Here is a 16,140-nt window from a genome sequence, read left to right on the forward strand (position 1 = left end):
GATCTAATGTCAATGCGAATACACATCAACCAGGTACTGGTTTTCTAAAGTAATTACTTTGCAGATACCAAGATATCGAGTCCTGGGGCTGTGCACAGAGAGGCCAAAGGGAAGCCATGTGTGCCGCCGCATGTTCCTGGGTGACCTCCCTCCTGTGAGCAGTCTCCAGTCTTTGATTAAAATTGCAAATGACCCAAATGGAGAGGGGAAAAAAAAATCTTCGAGAAGGAAAGGGAACCAGAAAGCTAAGAAAAAAATGCAATGTTGGGCTGAGTCTTGTGGGGGAGGTGTCCCAAGTTGGATGCATAGGTCACAAGGATCATGTCATTACAGTTCAGAGGGCAACATATGGACACCAGCTTAGGAGGACCTATCAGGCCAATGAAAACATGTCTGACCATGTCAGAGACCTTCCAAAGATACTCCAGTGGAGTGTCTATGAAACTGGATCTAATCTGAGCTAAGGAAACAAGAATAACAGAGTTTTCCTGTTTCTCAGGTTCTGATATATTTGGGTTGGGAGCTGGGTGAAAGCCAGCTTTTAAGTGAAAACAGTGTTTTATTATGACACTATTTAAAAAAAAAAAAAAAAAAAAAAAACCTGAAACTGTTCACTGCCAAAGCCAAGAGAGCTTGGCACTGGTGTGTAAATCTCTCACCCAGGAAATCCATCCCTCCTACTGAACTGTTGGATAAACCAACCTGTGGCTTTGTCTTTCCACTTCTATACCAGACCCTATTACAGGGAGTGCAAAGAGCCAAACCTTTAATAAGTTGCCATACATTTGGCAACTTATTAAAAGATTCAAGGGTTGTTCAATACAATCACTTTATGTGACAAACAGGAGGCTGAGAGAGTCCCAACAGCTCAGGTAGTTTTTGTTGTTGTTGTTTTGCGGCCGGGTAAAACCATCTCTCATTCAGCAGTGTCCACATATAGCAAATGGGGCTCTCTTCTTTAAGGTTGCTTGATGGGAACCAGTACCATGAAGGGCACTTCAGAAGTCCCTCGGCTCTTCTACTCAGAGGACATTCTGCTAATTGACACAGTTCTTTGTGATTCTTTTACTTCTGTCCATCTGTCGGATGCTGTCTGTAACGTTAATGGTGACTTCTTTTGCAGACATCCTCTTGGTATCTCTTTTAGCCTGTTTAAAAAAAAAAAAAGTTTGAAACAGTGAATTGAGTTACTAAGAGATTAAAAAAATCCTCACATTGACATTAATTTCTGTTAATTGTTACAAACACACAGGTCAGAAGAATGACCTACAAGAACACATGTAAGTTCCTACTCAGTGGTATTTTAAGTTAAATTTAGTACATGAAAAATGTAACAATTGTACATATTAATGGTGTATCATGTTTCTATATATGCATACACTTATTTTCAGAGGTTTCTCTGAATTTCCAATGCCAGGTTCTCACCTAGTGAGAACCTGGCAACAGACATATTCATTATTGAGCAAATGAATTCGCTAACGTCCATCAAAATAGATAAAAGTTCTCAGTTGGCTTTAATAGGGTGCTTAAGTTTTTGAGCTCTGGAGTCAGACTTGGTTCAAATACAGTCTATATCATTCACCATGGGCAATTATTTTTTAAAACGTTGCTAATCTTATATTTCCTCACCTGTAAAATGGGGAATAATATTATCTACCTCACAAGGTTGTTATGGTGCATACCATACTGCCTGTTACTAAATAAAATGGTAGGGGAAAAACTCTTGCAGAGTAGAATTATTCCATGTCTAAGTAAAGACAGATCAGTGATAAAGCCTAGGATTAACTTTAAGTATTAAAGCATTAAGTAAATTATAAGTTCTTCAATATGTGCCCACCCACCACTTCTCCCAAGGTGAAAATGACTAACTAGAAGTGGGGTTTATTTCATGCCCATTCCACTCAACTGTAAGCATGGAGTGACTTGAGATGAGCCTTTCAAGTCTCCCCAGGGATGCGTGAGGTTATGTGCTGCCCATCCCCCCTCCAGGGAGGACCTGCTGCCCAGCTCCACGGAATACTGTCAGCAGACAGCTTATAGTTGTCCCTTCAGGAGTGACTTCAGCTTCAGAGAGCCACCTCACTCAAGGTTGAACTTCTGTAGGTGGCCCAGTGTGGTGATGAAGGGAAGGAAATAAAGACTTGACCCTTTTGGCCTAAGGTAGGCCAGGTCTGGTGTGCCATTCAGCTGCAGAGCTCCCATGGGAGCTGACAGAGGCTGCTGTCTGACTGTATGGTGGCTCATCTTCCCCTTCCACAGGTGGTGACCCTAGGGGCACTTCCTACTGAACATCCTGTGTAATGATACGTCACAGTCTGCTTCCTGGAAAACAGTCTCAGATCCTGTGGAGCAGCTCTTATAGAGCAAGGATCTGTCCATGCTGGCTGTGAGTCTGGAGTTGCTAGATGTCTGTTTTTCATTCAGCATGGCCCCTAAGCACAAGCCAACCATGTCATCCATAGGCATCCAAAGAAATGGTGGACTGTTCCACCATTGGACAAAAAATAAGCAGCTCTGAATTTATTAGCAAATTATAGGTAGGTTTCTATCATGTCAAATAAAAACCTGTATATTTATAGTGGCTGCTGGTGATGCCCCCTACACATTCCATTTATTCAGCTGATACCTCTGGCTCCCAGCTACTAAGCCTTGGCTCTTAACTACTCATAGTAGCACTCTTCCAGAAACTGTCATCATATGATTGGAGCCACCTATCCCAGAAATGCCAAAGAGGTTACACACAAATTCCCGGCCCTATCCAGTGTCTGATTATTGGGATTAAAAAAAAAAAAATCTGGTTTTTTGGGGGGTGGAGACTATGAAAGATGAAGTTTGGCCAGGCATGGTGGTACATGCCTATAATCCCAGCAGCTCAGGAGGCTGAGGCAGGAGGATAATGAGTTCAAAGCCAGCCTCAGTAAAAGGTGCTAAGCAACTCAATGAGGCCTTGTCTCTAAATAAAATACAACATGGGGCTGGGGATGTGGTTCAGAGGTTAAGTGCCCCTAAATTCAATCCCAGGTACCCCCACCCCCCCGCAAAGTGCTACCTCTTCTGCCTCATAGAGCTACAAATCTGTAGCCACTCATGTTCCAGAGCTGCTTATAGTATGAAGATAAGTCCAAACTACAACTGTTCAGCTCGGCTCTCATGCTTGCTGAACTTGATCCTCTGTCCTAACCTTCTGCCCCCACTAACATGCAAGTTTCAATCAATCCCTTGCATCTTAGGCTCTGCTTCTTGGAAACCTGGCCTAAGATAATAATTTGAGTGATCTGAGGGGCACTCAAGGAAAATCTCAACTGTCGCTTTAGACTTATTCATTAATTTCAAGAATAGGTTTTCACTATTTTCCTCTTAATGTTCCTGGCACCTCTCATCAATTCTGAGACATAGGAGGCCCTCAATTTAACTTTGAGTGGATGGATGGATGGATGAACAAACAAGCACCCTGCCCTTGTCCATGTTCTTTTGCTTTAAAAACCATTAGTCAGTACTGTTTAGATTTCTGTCTTACACCGAGGTCTTTGAAGCTGGAACTTGCATCAGGACTAGCACTTACCTCCTACCTGTTCATCACACAGGTGCTGTGCGGGAAAAGAAGTTACCAATGCTGTGACCTAAAGAAAGATGCGGTGATGGTGAGGCCAGTTCCATTGGACTTTTATTTGGGGCATTACTACTTGAATGCTTTGAAAACGGGAGCAGGGAATAGACAGAGGCCATGATTGAAATGAGCTAAATTGCTGGCAGAGTCCCCCTAAGTTGGTGGGGGATAAGAGTTTTCCAGAATAGAAATACAAACTTTACAAACTACAAAAGTACTTTTCTTTAGAACAGTATTGGCAAGATTTTACAAACGGTTATTTAAGATTATACACAGAAAATGTTCTGTTGTATTTTGGTCAATTTTTAAGTTTAAAAAAATCTGAGCAAAAATTCAGTAGTTGGATGATTCTGTATTTCTAAGCCTGTGTAAAGGGTCAAAGGGTACAAAATCCTTAGAGCAGCCACTGAATCACAACTATAGCGGGACAGTTTCTTAAATCTGTGGATCATAAGTCTGTACCATGGAATGTTCAGGGCATAAGCCTTGGAGTCAGACCTGGACCTAGTGAAAACCTTGCTTTAACCTAAGTCTTACTCTCTTACCTGAAAAACAGGGAAATAATGCCTGCTTCTTAGATATTTGGAGAGAATTAAGTGTGTCACTTAGCATTGAGAAAGTGATCAATTCTGGTTTGCCTAGGACTGTCCCATTTTAAAATAAAAGTCCCACATTGCAGAATCTTCTCCAGGCCCTAACAAATCAGGACACTTAGCCACCCCTGTTATAGCTATTGTCATTAATTTCATTTGAAAAGTTGTGTCAGGAAACATACCAAATTGATGTCATCATTTTAATATAAGGTTTTTGATAACTACTACTTCTAAATGGCAACGACAATAATAATTCTAAAAGATACCCTTTTGGATAAAGGAAAACTAGAGTTCTGTAGTTCAGTTATAAGCCCAGAAGGTTCAAGCCACAAAGAAATCCACTTGCAAATAATTACTGTATTAAGTTTAACAAAGTAAACAATTAAAACAACAATGTGTTTTCTTGGAAACAATTTTTAAAAGAGAAGCTTTAGAATCTGAAAGCTTTGGAGTCAACTGAAAGGTACCCACTCCATTTACAGCTGTGAGGATATCAAGATGGTTGGTAGTCACTATAACCTAGTTACAACTTGGAAAGTTTACAATCCAAGCCCAGAGAAGAGCAAGAAAGACTACAATTCTAGGTACCTGCTCTAAGGAGGCGGGGATGTAGTTCAGTGATAGAGCACTTGCACAGCATGCATGAGGCCCAGGGTTCAATACCCAGGGCAGCAACAACAACAACAAACAAACAAACAAAAAAAAAAAAGTGGGGATCTTCCTGCCTTCCAATGAAAAAATAGAGCTACATAGGTACAAGGAAAAATTATGACATTTTGTCCCTCAGGTCACTTTATATAACAGATTTGTTCCCCCTTTTACATGGTATTTAACAAATACCACATAAATGTATTTATTCCCACACCCCCCTTTTAATGATAGGAAAAGAAAATATGTCCCTATTGTAATCAGTGGCTTTTAAAAATCTTATGGTTCTCAATTTGATGATGAGAAAATCCTATTTGGTACCTTTTTCTTTTACAGCTGTCTAATTCAATCCTTTCTCCACTTCTAATATTCTTGTTTTGTGAGCTCTGTCACCATTGACACCTCTTGTTTCTCACCTAGTTTGACAGCTTTTCTATTCTCTTGCCTCATTTTAATTTCTGCAAGCTTAATATCCTGTGAATCATGAATTTTAGTCTTTCTGGTACTGCCTCTTTAATTAAAAGTCATTTATTGGCTGCCATTTCTCAAGGGTAACCAGATTGACTGTGATCACTTCTTGGCAGTCTCCAACCCAGATGGACCAGTTTCTCTTGGGGTTCAGAAGTCAGGGAGTGATCCAGCTCATTCCCTATAGAGGTAGAGACAGCCTGGCTGCTCTATGGAGAACCGAACTCGGGACAGCTATTAAATTTGCTCAGTCTTTTCTCAGTTTCCCTCCAAATGGAAGTAGATATTTTCTCAGCTTTATTTGGATTCCACAACTGTCTGCACCTAATATGGAATAGTACAAACCTTTTCACAGATCTTTGCAGATAAATCAAATCTCTAAGTCCTGCTTTTCTTTGTTATCAGACACTGTTTTTTTCTATATTACTAATATATAAATTTTTTGCTGGTACTAGGATTTAAACTCAGGGTACTCTACAAATGAGCTATATCCCCAGCTCTTTTTTATTTTGAGACAGAATTTCACTAAATTGCCTAAGCTGGCCTCAAACTTACAATCTCCTGCCTCAGCCTCCCAAGTAGCTGGGATGACAGGCAGTGTCCAATACACCTGGCTATATTACTACTGTTTTTAAAGTATAAGAACAATGCATAATTATGGTAAAAAAAAATTAAGAGTAGAGAAGGGCACAGTGAAAAATAACTCTTGATTCCAGGCTCTGGCCCCTCGAGCTGTCCCCACAGATAATCCTGGCTACTAACTTTCTGTGGAGTGTTGCAGGGATTTTCTAAATACATACCATCAGAGTGCTGCTATTCTCTCTCCCCACACCCTACTTTCATCCTGGCCTCTAACCACAGCTTGAACTGTATATTTATTTACTTACTCATTTTTTGTTTTACTATCTCATCAGATTACAAACTTTAAGAAGGTCAGGACCCAGTTTATTTTGCTCACTACAGTATCCCTAGCATCTAACTTAATGTTTGTCACATAATAGAAACCTAATAAATAATTGGAAGAACACATGTGAGAAGGTAAATCTTCAGAAAGAAAAGGCAAGAGAAATCTCAAGAGAACTTGTTTGCATTGCTCTACCTAAATGCCCAACAGCTTTCCTCCTGGATTTTAATTGTGTCCATAATTGATTGTTCCTTGCAACATTCCTGAGAGACAGATGAGAATCTTACTGTATTTGACTTCAGCTATCTCACTGCAAAATCATACAGGCTAATGCAATTTGCCCAAGGCCAACATCTCATTAGTGGTGAGTTGAACTAGAGATGGTGGCCCCAGGTCCCACATCCAGTCTCCCACAGTTTTGCCAAAGCTCACTAACTTTTCCACTACTATACCTCAGATAATGAGAAGCAAGGACGTGTGGTTTGGAGGCAGACAGATGGGAGTTGGAATTCTAGCATAGCCAAATCATTACTCCCTGGGCCATGTTGGCCAATATTCAGCTTCTGAGCCTCTTTTCTCAGATGGGGAAGGACAATGTTTACCTTTCACAGTTGTAAGGGCGAAACATAACGCCATATATAGTGCCTGGCACATAGTAGGAACTCCAAACATTTTTCCTCTTTGCTTCTGCCTCAGAATATTGAAGACCAGTGCCTTGCAAGTGGCAACTCAAGATGTTTGACTTCTTTTGAGTCAGGTCTCCATTAAAGCAATACTGACAATAAGAAACCTCTAGTTGTTCCCAAATTCTATATATTGGTTTGCTGTTTCATGATTTTCATAGCACTAAGGTGAAGCCAATCCGGGAATATTCCATCTTAGCAACTCTACTAGGGGCCAGCTGTTCATCTTGGAAGACAGGGATCAGACTTTAAGGCAAAACTTTCAAGGATTCCCCAAGCTTGGAAAGAATACTGAGCTCACCACCGCCCCCTGTCCAGTTCACACTTAGAAGGGCACTTCCCCTCTTTGGTTTTTCCCCTGTGGGTTCTTTTGTTCTCTCCTTCCTTTTGATGTCTTGTGTTATGAGGAGAGACTCATCATGACTTTCCAATCTCTTCCCTTGGCTCTTATTACTGTTGTCCAGGAGAAATTCTAGGCTAATCCTATTCCTCCTCCTCTCTTGACCTCCTCTCTCAGCTCTGTGGGGCTTCAGCCATCCTTCTGACTGTTGGCCAGACACTGGGAGCGGGACAGAAGGAGGAAGCCCTTTAGCTAAGAGCTCTGTCCAGACAAGGGCTAATTCCTTTAGCATAGTCTGGGCATTTTGCCAAAAATAATAAAACAACTGGAAAATATGCAGCTTTTGAAGACGCGAAGGCTCACTGGGATGCTGGCCACATACTTGGAGCTGTGTCTGCTTAGAGCTACGTCCACATATATATTTCTACCTTCTCTGAATTTTGTGTTTATGGAGTGTCGGGGCTTGGGATGGGAGTTCTAAGCCCAAGGAAATGGCACATGAGGGCTAGAGAATAAGCAGAGGCAGCCCTGAGTTCCTGAACAACTAATCAGCTGAAGATGAGCAATACTACAGAGCCTCCTTGCCTGTTGTTTGAGCACAGCTGGGGGACTAGGTGAAGGAGACTGAGCTAATAAGTCAACAGACACTACAGAGTCAATAAAGTCCCAAAAGATTGAGGAAATCAAGATGCAACGAGAGCTCCTGACCTAGATGGTTGAGTCCAATTTGTGAAAGATCACTTTTTGCCAGGTAGCATCTATTAATACCAAGTAGAAGGCAGGGCCCAGGGGGAGTTGAGAAAGGAGGGTGTGGTCTGTTAGATGGCGCATAATGTGGAGGAGGACTCGGAGCAGCAGGTGCTTTTTGTTCACTGTTGTGAGCTGCGCCCCATCACCCTTTAGAAAGCTATTTGAACTGTGGGATGCATCTGTGCTATACAGAGCTGCCACCCGCTATTAGTGACCTTCCAGTTCTTTCAGAGCATCAATCTGTTTGTAACTGCTTTATTTACATTATCTGTTCCAATCCTTAGCCCAATTAAAACTGGCAGCTGCTCCAGAACAAATGCCACACCTGCTTTGCTCCCCTCTTGGATCCTTGGTTCTAGAACAGCGCTCAATGGACATGTGATGAACGGCTCTCAAGAGCACTATAGGAACCGATGAGGAAAATTTCCAAACCTAGTTGGGTTGTCTTTAACACACACACTCTTGTCTGAATGACAAGGCCACCTTGAGCATGTGGGTAGGGCTGCAAGCTTCTCCAGAGGAGTCTTCTGGAGAAGGAAAGATTTAAAAAGAAAATGCCAAAGAACCATCTGCCAGACAGCCTGATGGGGCACAAGGGGAACACTGTCAAGTGCTAGCACAGTTGCTCCTCTCCTTACCATGGAATTACATTTCAAGAGACCCATTGCAAGTTGAAAATAGAATAAATCAAAAATTTATTTAGTACACATAGTCTTCCGAACTTCATAGCTTAGCAACACAGTCCCCTTGTGATTGTCGGGCTGAATGGGAACTGGGGCTCCGGCTCCTGGCTGCCCAGTGTGGAAGAGGACTATATCTCCTATTGATAGTTCAGGAAAAGATCCAAATGTAAAATTCAAAATATGGTTTTTATGGAATGCCCATTGTTATTGTGCTATTGTAAAGTCAAAAAATCATTAAGTCAAGCCATCGTCACCCAGGGACCATGGGTAGGTCATCTTGGGGGCATGGAGGGAGTGCAAAGGAAGACCAGCAGATACTGAAGATACATGAAGTTTCAGCCCAGGGTAAAAGATGAATTGGAAAGAAACCATAAATCCAAGCCCTAGGAAGGAATAGGAAGAACGCTCTTTCCTTTAATCAGATTCTAGTTAACCTGAAAACCTTCCACAGTGTTGGTGTAAGAAAGCTCTGCAGCAGAAGCCTCAGTTAGAGGTAAACTTACCTTATAAACTGACACCTTAGATAGAAAACCTTTGCCTTGGCCTTTGAGGGACTCTAGATGTCTGTTGTCTGATTTATCTTCAGATGCAAGGACCACTGATAAGCTTCAGTAATTGTCTGAAATCTTAAAACCAAAGCTATCTGCTCCCTGATCTTATTTTGAAATAGTTACAACATGGCCATCCTTAGTTAATTCATAAAAACAAGAGCACAGAGAGCTTACCACTGTGTGCATTTCCCTGGGGCCACACTGGTCAGGTGTGTAGCTAGTGCTCTCCTGTGACTGTGTCCACCGCTGCTAGAATCTTGCAGCTGGTTCTGCCCAGCCCAACTTTAACTGTTACATAGGCCTCCAGAATATGGGATATGTTGGTGGGGAAGAGCTTTCCTTAGCTATCTCTTGTTATTGTCATCTGCAGTTTATAGCTGAGAACTATCAGCATTTTAGATACTGATCCAAATGTTGTGAGAATTAAGTGAGGTGATATATTGGTGCTTAGGCCCTTATGCTATACCTAGAACACACAATTAAATGCTGTCATGGGTTTAAGAAAGACTAAGTACAAATCACTGATACTGGAACTCATCCACGGATGGCAAGAGTATAAAATGGTACAATCACTTTGGAAAACTGTTTGCCCAGATCTATTAAAGTCAAATATAGACCTATCCTACAATGCAGCAATTGCACTCCGAGGTATATAACCTAAAGAAAAGAAAGTCCACCAAAGAGCATGTGCAAGAATATTAATAGCTGTGATGTTCACAATAGCCCCAAACTGGAAATGACTAAAATGTCCATCAAGTAGAATAGTTAAACTGTGATGTAGTCACATAAAATATATAATACACACACACAATTAAAATGAAGAAACTGCTGCAACCTCACAATGATGTGGGTAATTTTCACAAGGATAATGTTGAGCAAAAGAAGCCAGACACAAAGGGTACAACAGTATGATCCCATTTATGAAAATCTCAAAAATGAACTGATCTATAATGCTGGAAGTCAAAAGAGTGGTTATGTTGTGGGGGATAGATGGTGACTAGGAATGGGCACAAGGAGGACTTCTGGGGCATTAACGTTCTGTCTTCATCTGGATGTGTCACCTTACAACAATTCACTGAATGTATGACTGGTGCATTTTGTGTGTGGTATGCACGATAGACTGCGTTATTGCTCCTAATCTTTCATTCTCCTTACCTCTGTCTTTGCTACATTAATGTTGGGCTGGTCTATTTGACTTGCTTTGACTAGTGTTGTTTGTGGATATGATAGGAACAGAGACATGAGATGGGTTCAGGTCTTTGGCTTTGCCCCCTTGAGTTTTCATCAGAGTTATGAGAAAAATATGCCCTAGAGAGAGATTGTGCCCTGGTATAATTTCCAGAATAATGCACATGGAACAGACTGAGCCAGACCTGGAAGCTAAAGTCAGACTTAGTCCATTTAAGTTGCAGCTGACCATGAGGGAGGGAGGAAAGGTGGTTGTTTAAGCCACTGAATGTTGACAGGCTTTGTTACACAGCATGACATACTGTTAGTAGTTAACTGATACATTATTGTTCTTAAAAAAAAATACTTTAAGATCTTATGTTCTACCTTACTAATATTCAACTTTCTCACTGTAAAGTTATGTCACCCATCTAGCACTTCTACAGCTATGTCCGGGTCCTGTATTCATATCACACACTCAAATGAACCTGTGGCTGAAACCCTGCAGGGGCTGGCTCTGCCTGACCCTACTTTAACTGCCACACAGGCTCCCAGAATCCCTAGCCCACAAAATGGGAATGCTGCTTGCTTCACCATGCTCTTGGGAAGATTTAATGAGCCAGTTAACCTAAAAGTACTTTCTAATATACAAAATACAACTTTGACATGATGGATGAGGGCAGAAAGTAATGTGAGGAAATATAATACATGGATCATGACATCCACCAGGCGATTCTGCCTCCTCCCTGCTGAGGGCCATCCTGGCTTAAAGAGTGGGGTCATGTGTGTGGGGAAGAGGCTAGGGGACAAATGTCTGGGCCTGCATTAGAACTGTCACCAAATTTCTGAGCATGGTTCTCAGACCCAGAATGCCTTGAGAGATGGCAAAGTGATCAGGTCTACAGAAGGCCAGCTTTGCAGAGGCAAAGCGGACAATAAAGGACCCTAGGAAGCCACTGTTGTGCTCAGAATTAACTCCCATTGCCTTCACAGTGTCTGAAGGGCTCCAGTGTTCCTTTTATGGGTTGTGGTGTCACATATTGAACTATCCTTTGTTAAACTGCACTGCCCTTGTTATATACATCTTTGTTGGTAACCGCAGACCCATCTCTTGACTCATTTTAGTAATTTTATTTAGACTATGTGGATAAGGAACCTGAGATTCAGAGATTGATTTCTGCCAGGCTCCTTAGTTAATGAATATTAGGCTGAAGTGGCAAGAAGTTTTTGACCAAAGATTTAGACAAGCAGCTCACCGATGTGAGCAAGAATTCTATCATTCGACAGCAAACTGTGCCTTCAGAAAACGGGTGGCATGGGCCTGAAGGGATAGGACTAGTGAGTTTTAGCAGGAGAGCGGAGAAGATGAGGCATAGGGAAGATGGAATTTGGAGGGAGGCTAGAAGGAGGAGGGGGAGGAAGAAACTGCAGCCCCTTGAGCCTGGCCTACCATCAGGATTCTGGCCTGTGCCCTGTCACACCCATGGGAGGACCTGATGGTGGCAGAAGGAACACTTCTCAACAACAACTCTGGGTGAAAAAGGTTTAGAAAGGATGCCAGCCAACTTCAGGGATACCAGAGCCCTGCCTCCTTTCCAACAGCAGCATTTTGGAGTGATGCCATCACACATTCTAATGAGGACCATCTTTGGGGAAACTTCCACTGCCCACCTGGCTGGAAGGTGTGTGGTCACTACCACACTGGTCTTATACCTTCATCCTCTCCCTGTTCCCTACCCTGCCAACCTGAGACTGGCCTGTTGCCTGGAGACAGGCTGCCTGGACACGGGCTGCCCTAGAGAAGAAGTCACTTGAACAAAGCGGTGCTTAAACACAACACTTCTTTTAGAGCACAAATATCAAGGACCCATTTCTGCTGTTTCAACAAAAATGGCAACCCTCCAGGCAGAGGTTGGAGTGAGGTTTACAGTAATTTTATAGGGAAAGGGTGGAGAATATCTATTGCTGAGGTGCTCCTTCCCTGGACAGTCTGGGTGGTCCTGACCTAGAGCAAGTTCCACCTCTCTTCTCCAGTCACGAGCCGATTCTGTGGTTGCAGCCCTACCTCTGTGGTCCAAAGGCCATTCTGTTTCTGGGTCAAAGGGCCTGAGCTGAGGCTCTGGGAATTCTGGCACTGGGTCCCACAGTTCATCATCTTCTCTTGGTTGGATATTCCACCTGGGGCTGTAGGTCGGGGAACACCATTAGAGGACAGTCCATCTTCCAGCACACCTGAGGAGGTAAGCAGAGGGTGGCACCAGAGGCTTTTACATGGCAGTTATTGTAAACAATTCCAAATTTAGGAGAAAGAGTTTAAAAAAAAAAAAAAAAAAGGAAAAAAAGTCACCAGAAATCCCACCATGCAGAATTGTCCTTTTCTATAAGAATGTGTTCTTTTTTTAATAAAAATAATTTTGTGACCTGAAATTTTCACTTGAGACATTGATTTCCCATATCATGAACTATTCAGCCATATTATTTTCACACTTATGTTGTAAGGATGTATCACCATTATTTAACTAGTCTCTTCTGATTGAATATTTGTTTCCCCTTTTTAATAATAAATGTTACTGGGATGAAACTCCTTGTGGTTAAAGTCATTCTAAAAAATACTTTTAAAGATTCTCTGCTGCTTTTTAAAAATTCTTTATTTCTTGAGCCAAGTTCTTGCTAAATTGTTTAGGGCTTCACCAAATTGCTGAGGTTGGTCTTGAGCTTGTGATCCTCTGGCCTCCGCCTTCTGAGTCACTGGGATTACAGGCACGAGCCACAACACCTGGTTAAAGCTCTATTCTTAATTCCTTGGTATAAATAGCTAGAAGAGAGATTACTGATTTGAAAGTGATATAGATATTATTTCAATAACTCCATCTCAGTGTTGAACTACACACAAGTGCCTCCCATAACAAATGACAAGAAATTAAAGAAACTTAAACAAATAGCCTCACTGAAAAGCAAGCAGAAGATGACATTGAGGAATTCATGAAAGATGAAAAGTATCTGATTGGGAAGACAAAAGGGCCTAGAAAGCATGAGGGAGGCGCTAAGTGGACAGAGGTCCTGCAGTAGCCACTGAGAAGTAGGAGCAGCCAGGTGGGGGGCACAGGCTACTCTACCAGCAAGACGACAGTGAGGTGCTTGATTTAGAAGGGCTGTGCACTCTGTGGCATTGAATTTCACTTAACAAAACTTGAATTCAAAGACAAAATTACTAAGAACTTTAAGATGCTCTTGCAGAACATCAAATCTGTCAGGGCCTCTGCTAAGCCCTGCGGGGGTGGGTGTCCCTGTGCAGCTGCGTTACACATTCATGAAGTCAGCCAGGCTGAGGCAGATCTGGTGTGGCCTAGAAGCAAATGGCTAGTCCTTCCCTGTCAGCAGCCCCTCCATTCCTAGGGGCTTCTATAAACAGACTAAACATCTCTCATTTGTCTGGCGTTTTCGCTTTTCATTGATGGCTAAACCAAAATTATAACTTATTTTTTTAAACCTCCGAATCCAAGAATTTATATCCTACTTTTATTTATTTTGATTGAACCCATGGATACTTTACTCTGAACCACTTCTCCAGCCCTTATTTTTTATTTTGAGATAGGGTCTCACTAAATTGCTGAGGCTAGCTTTGAAGTTGTAATCCTCCAGCCTCAGCTTCCTGAACTGCTGGGATTACAGATGTGTGCCACCATGCCTGGCTGTGCTACTTTTAGAGGACATAGTTTTTTTTGTTTTGTTTTTGTTTTTTTAGCTTAAGGAGTATATTTAAAATTTTTTAAAAAAATTTAATTTCCTTCAGCTCTAAATAGTCTTTATGGCAAAGCAGCATATTTTTGGAATGGCATATTCTGGGCTCCTACACAGAGCATATATCTCTGGATGATGAGGGAAAAATTATTTTTCTCTTGTATTCTGTATTTTGCAAGTTTTCTAAGATTGAGTCTTAAAACAAAACAAAAACCTAGGAAATACAATTTAAATCTGTGCAGCAAATACCTGGTTGGTTGCAGGCAGAAGTAATGGTTAATGACCCCATAATCCTGACCCCATGGGGTAACCTCTTACAACACCGAGTAGATAACCCCTGCTCATTGGATGGCAGTGCTGGTCCCTGAGTGGGCCCTATTTTTCTATTTGTCAGAGTTTTCTGCTTATTAGGCTCACTATGCTAGTGGCTTAGCACTTGGCTGATTGCTGATTCCTAAATCAAGAATGTAACTAATGTGGCTATTGAGAGGGGCATGAGGAGATGAGGCAGATGGTACTGTGCCAGAAATAGGTGTGCATTGTGCATGGTGCCAGACAACTGTAGAACCTTTCTGCATGTTGTGTCGTTTCATCTTTATAGGGGCCCCGTGAAATGGGAATCATTATTCAATCTCTTCATTGTCCCACATTCTGGGCTCCATCTGCAAGTCTACTGTATACTACCTCTCTCAAGCCAGGGAGGTGGGAGAATCACCTTTATTTTACAGGCAAAGCCGTCCCCCCATAATTTCTGATTCAAAAGGGACTCGGGAATATTAATTTTTAAAAGTCCTCTGCCCATCCAGAGATTCTGATATGGGAGATTCTAAAGACTGCAAAGTCTTGTTTACATTATATACAGATCTATCTATATCCATATCTATGTGCGACAGTTGATACTTATGCTAATTTTGAGGATTGCATATACAGTCTCATCCATATTTTTTCCACAGTGAATCTTATTAGCAGTAAATTAAGAGACATTTGTGTGCCCCTGGAATGTGTCTTTTTTGACACCCTCCACAAAATTTTTATCCCATCTAGGAGAGAAGCCAAATCCCTGACTTTGCCAAAAGATGGGAAACAGCTGTGTCCAAAGCTTGCTGATAAATTGCAACCAGTGACTTCTTGCCAAAGCTGCCTGCTATTTTTGAAGTGGAACTGGGCAGAAGGGCAGAGTATAGAAATTAAAAATGATAGTTGGGAGCCCCATGGGGAGCAGGTTTTCTCCTTGACCCTACCACCTGGCTGTCCTTTGAGAAGATGATCACAGTCTGTCCAGAATCGTCAAAAACTACCTGTGAGGCATTCCATTCAATGACAGAAAACCAAAGTATAAGACATTAGGAGATTCTTCTCAAATAGATTGCTAAAGTCATATCAGATGAGATTCTGGTTCATCAAACTGTTTGGGCTCAGGTCCAAAACACATGGCTGATGATAATTTTGTCTGAATTAATGTATAAATTGAGACTAGTTAACTACTTAGAATTTGTCTCCTCTTTCAAAATGAACTAGAATAAAAAGGTCTGTCATTTCTTCAATCTGAATAATCGTCAGCAGCATACTATAATATGATATGAACACTTCTGCATAGCTATCATGAAAATATTCTTAGAAAATACAAGATCTTTACATTTATGGTCAATTGTCTTTGGGAAAAATAATTTGGACAAAATAATGGGGAAAGAACTTTTTCAACAGATGTGCTAGAATAACTGGGTATCTTCATGCCAAAGAATGGACTCCCCTACCTCACACCATACACAAAAATTAAAATGAATCAAATATCTAAATGTAAGTGCTTAAGGTATAAAATGCTTTTAAAAAACATAGGTACAAATCTTCAAGATTTTGGATTAGGAAATGGTTTCTTAGAAATGATCTCCAAATCATAAGCTACAATGACAAAAAATAGAGATACTGGACATCATCAAACTTGGAAAATTTTGTGCTTCAAAGGGCACCATGAAGAAAGCGAAAAGATAATTTATGGAATGAAAGA

The 16,140-nt window shown here is 41.5% G+C and overlaps 1 protein-coding gene across 3 annotated transcripts in view; it reads right to left on the reverse strand.

Annotated features, from left to right (window-relative positions):
• Window positions 1–816: 816 nt before the first annotated feature.
• Baalc (BAALC binder of MAP3K1 and KLF4) overlaps window positions 817–16,140 on the reverse strand; it is a 65,297-nt gene continuing 49,973 nt past the window's right edge. For 2 of the 3 annotated variants that reach the window (XM_027953246.2, XM_027953236.2), the window contains 2 exons: window positions 12,460–12,626; window positions 817–1,148 (listed from right to left, as the gene is read on the reverse strand). In XM_027953246.2, coding sequence (XP_027809047.1) covers window positions 1,038–1,148; window positions 12,460–12,626 — 278 coding nt within the window. In that variant the 3' untranslated portion in view covers window positions 817–1,037. The remainder of the gene's footprint in view (window positions 1,149–12,459; window positions 12,627–16,140) is intronic. The other variant, XM_071602424.1, reaches the window with a different exon arrangement.

This window comes from Marmota flaviventris, chromosome 15, assembly GCF_047511675.1.
Source record: "Marmota flaviventris isolate mMarFla1 chromosome 15, mMarFla1.hap1, whole genome shotgun sequence".
Classification (NCBI taxonomy): domain Eukaryota; kingdom Metazoa; phylum Chordata; class Mammalia; order Rodentia; family Sciuridae; genus Marmota; species Marmota flaviventris.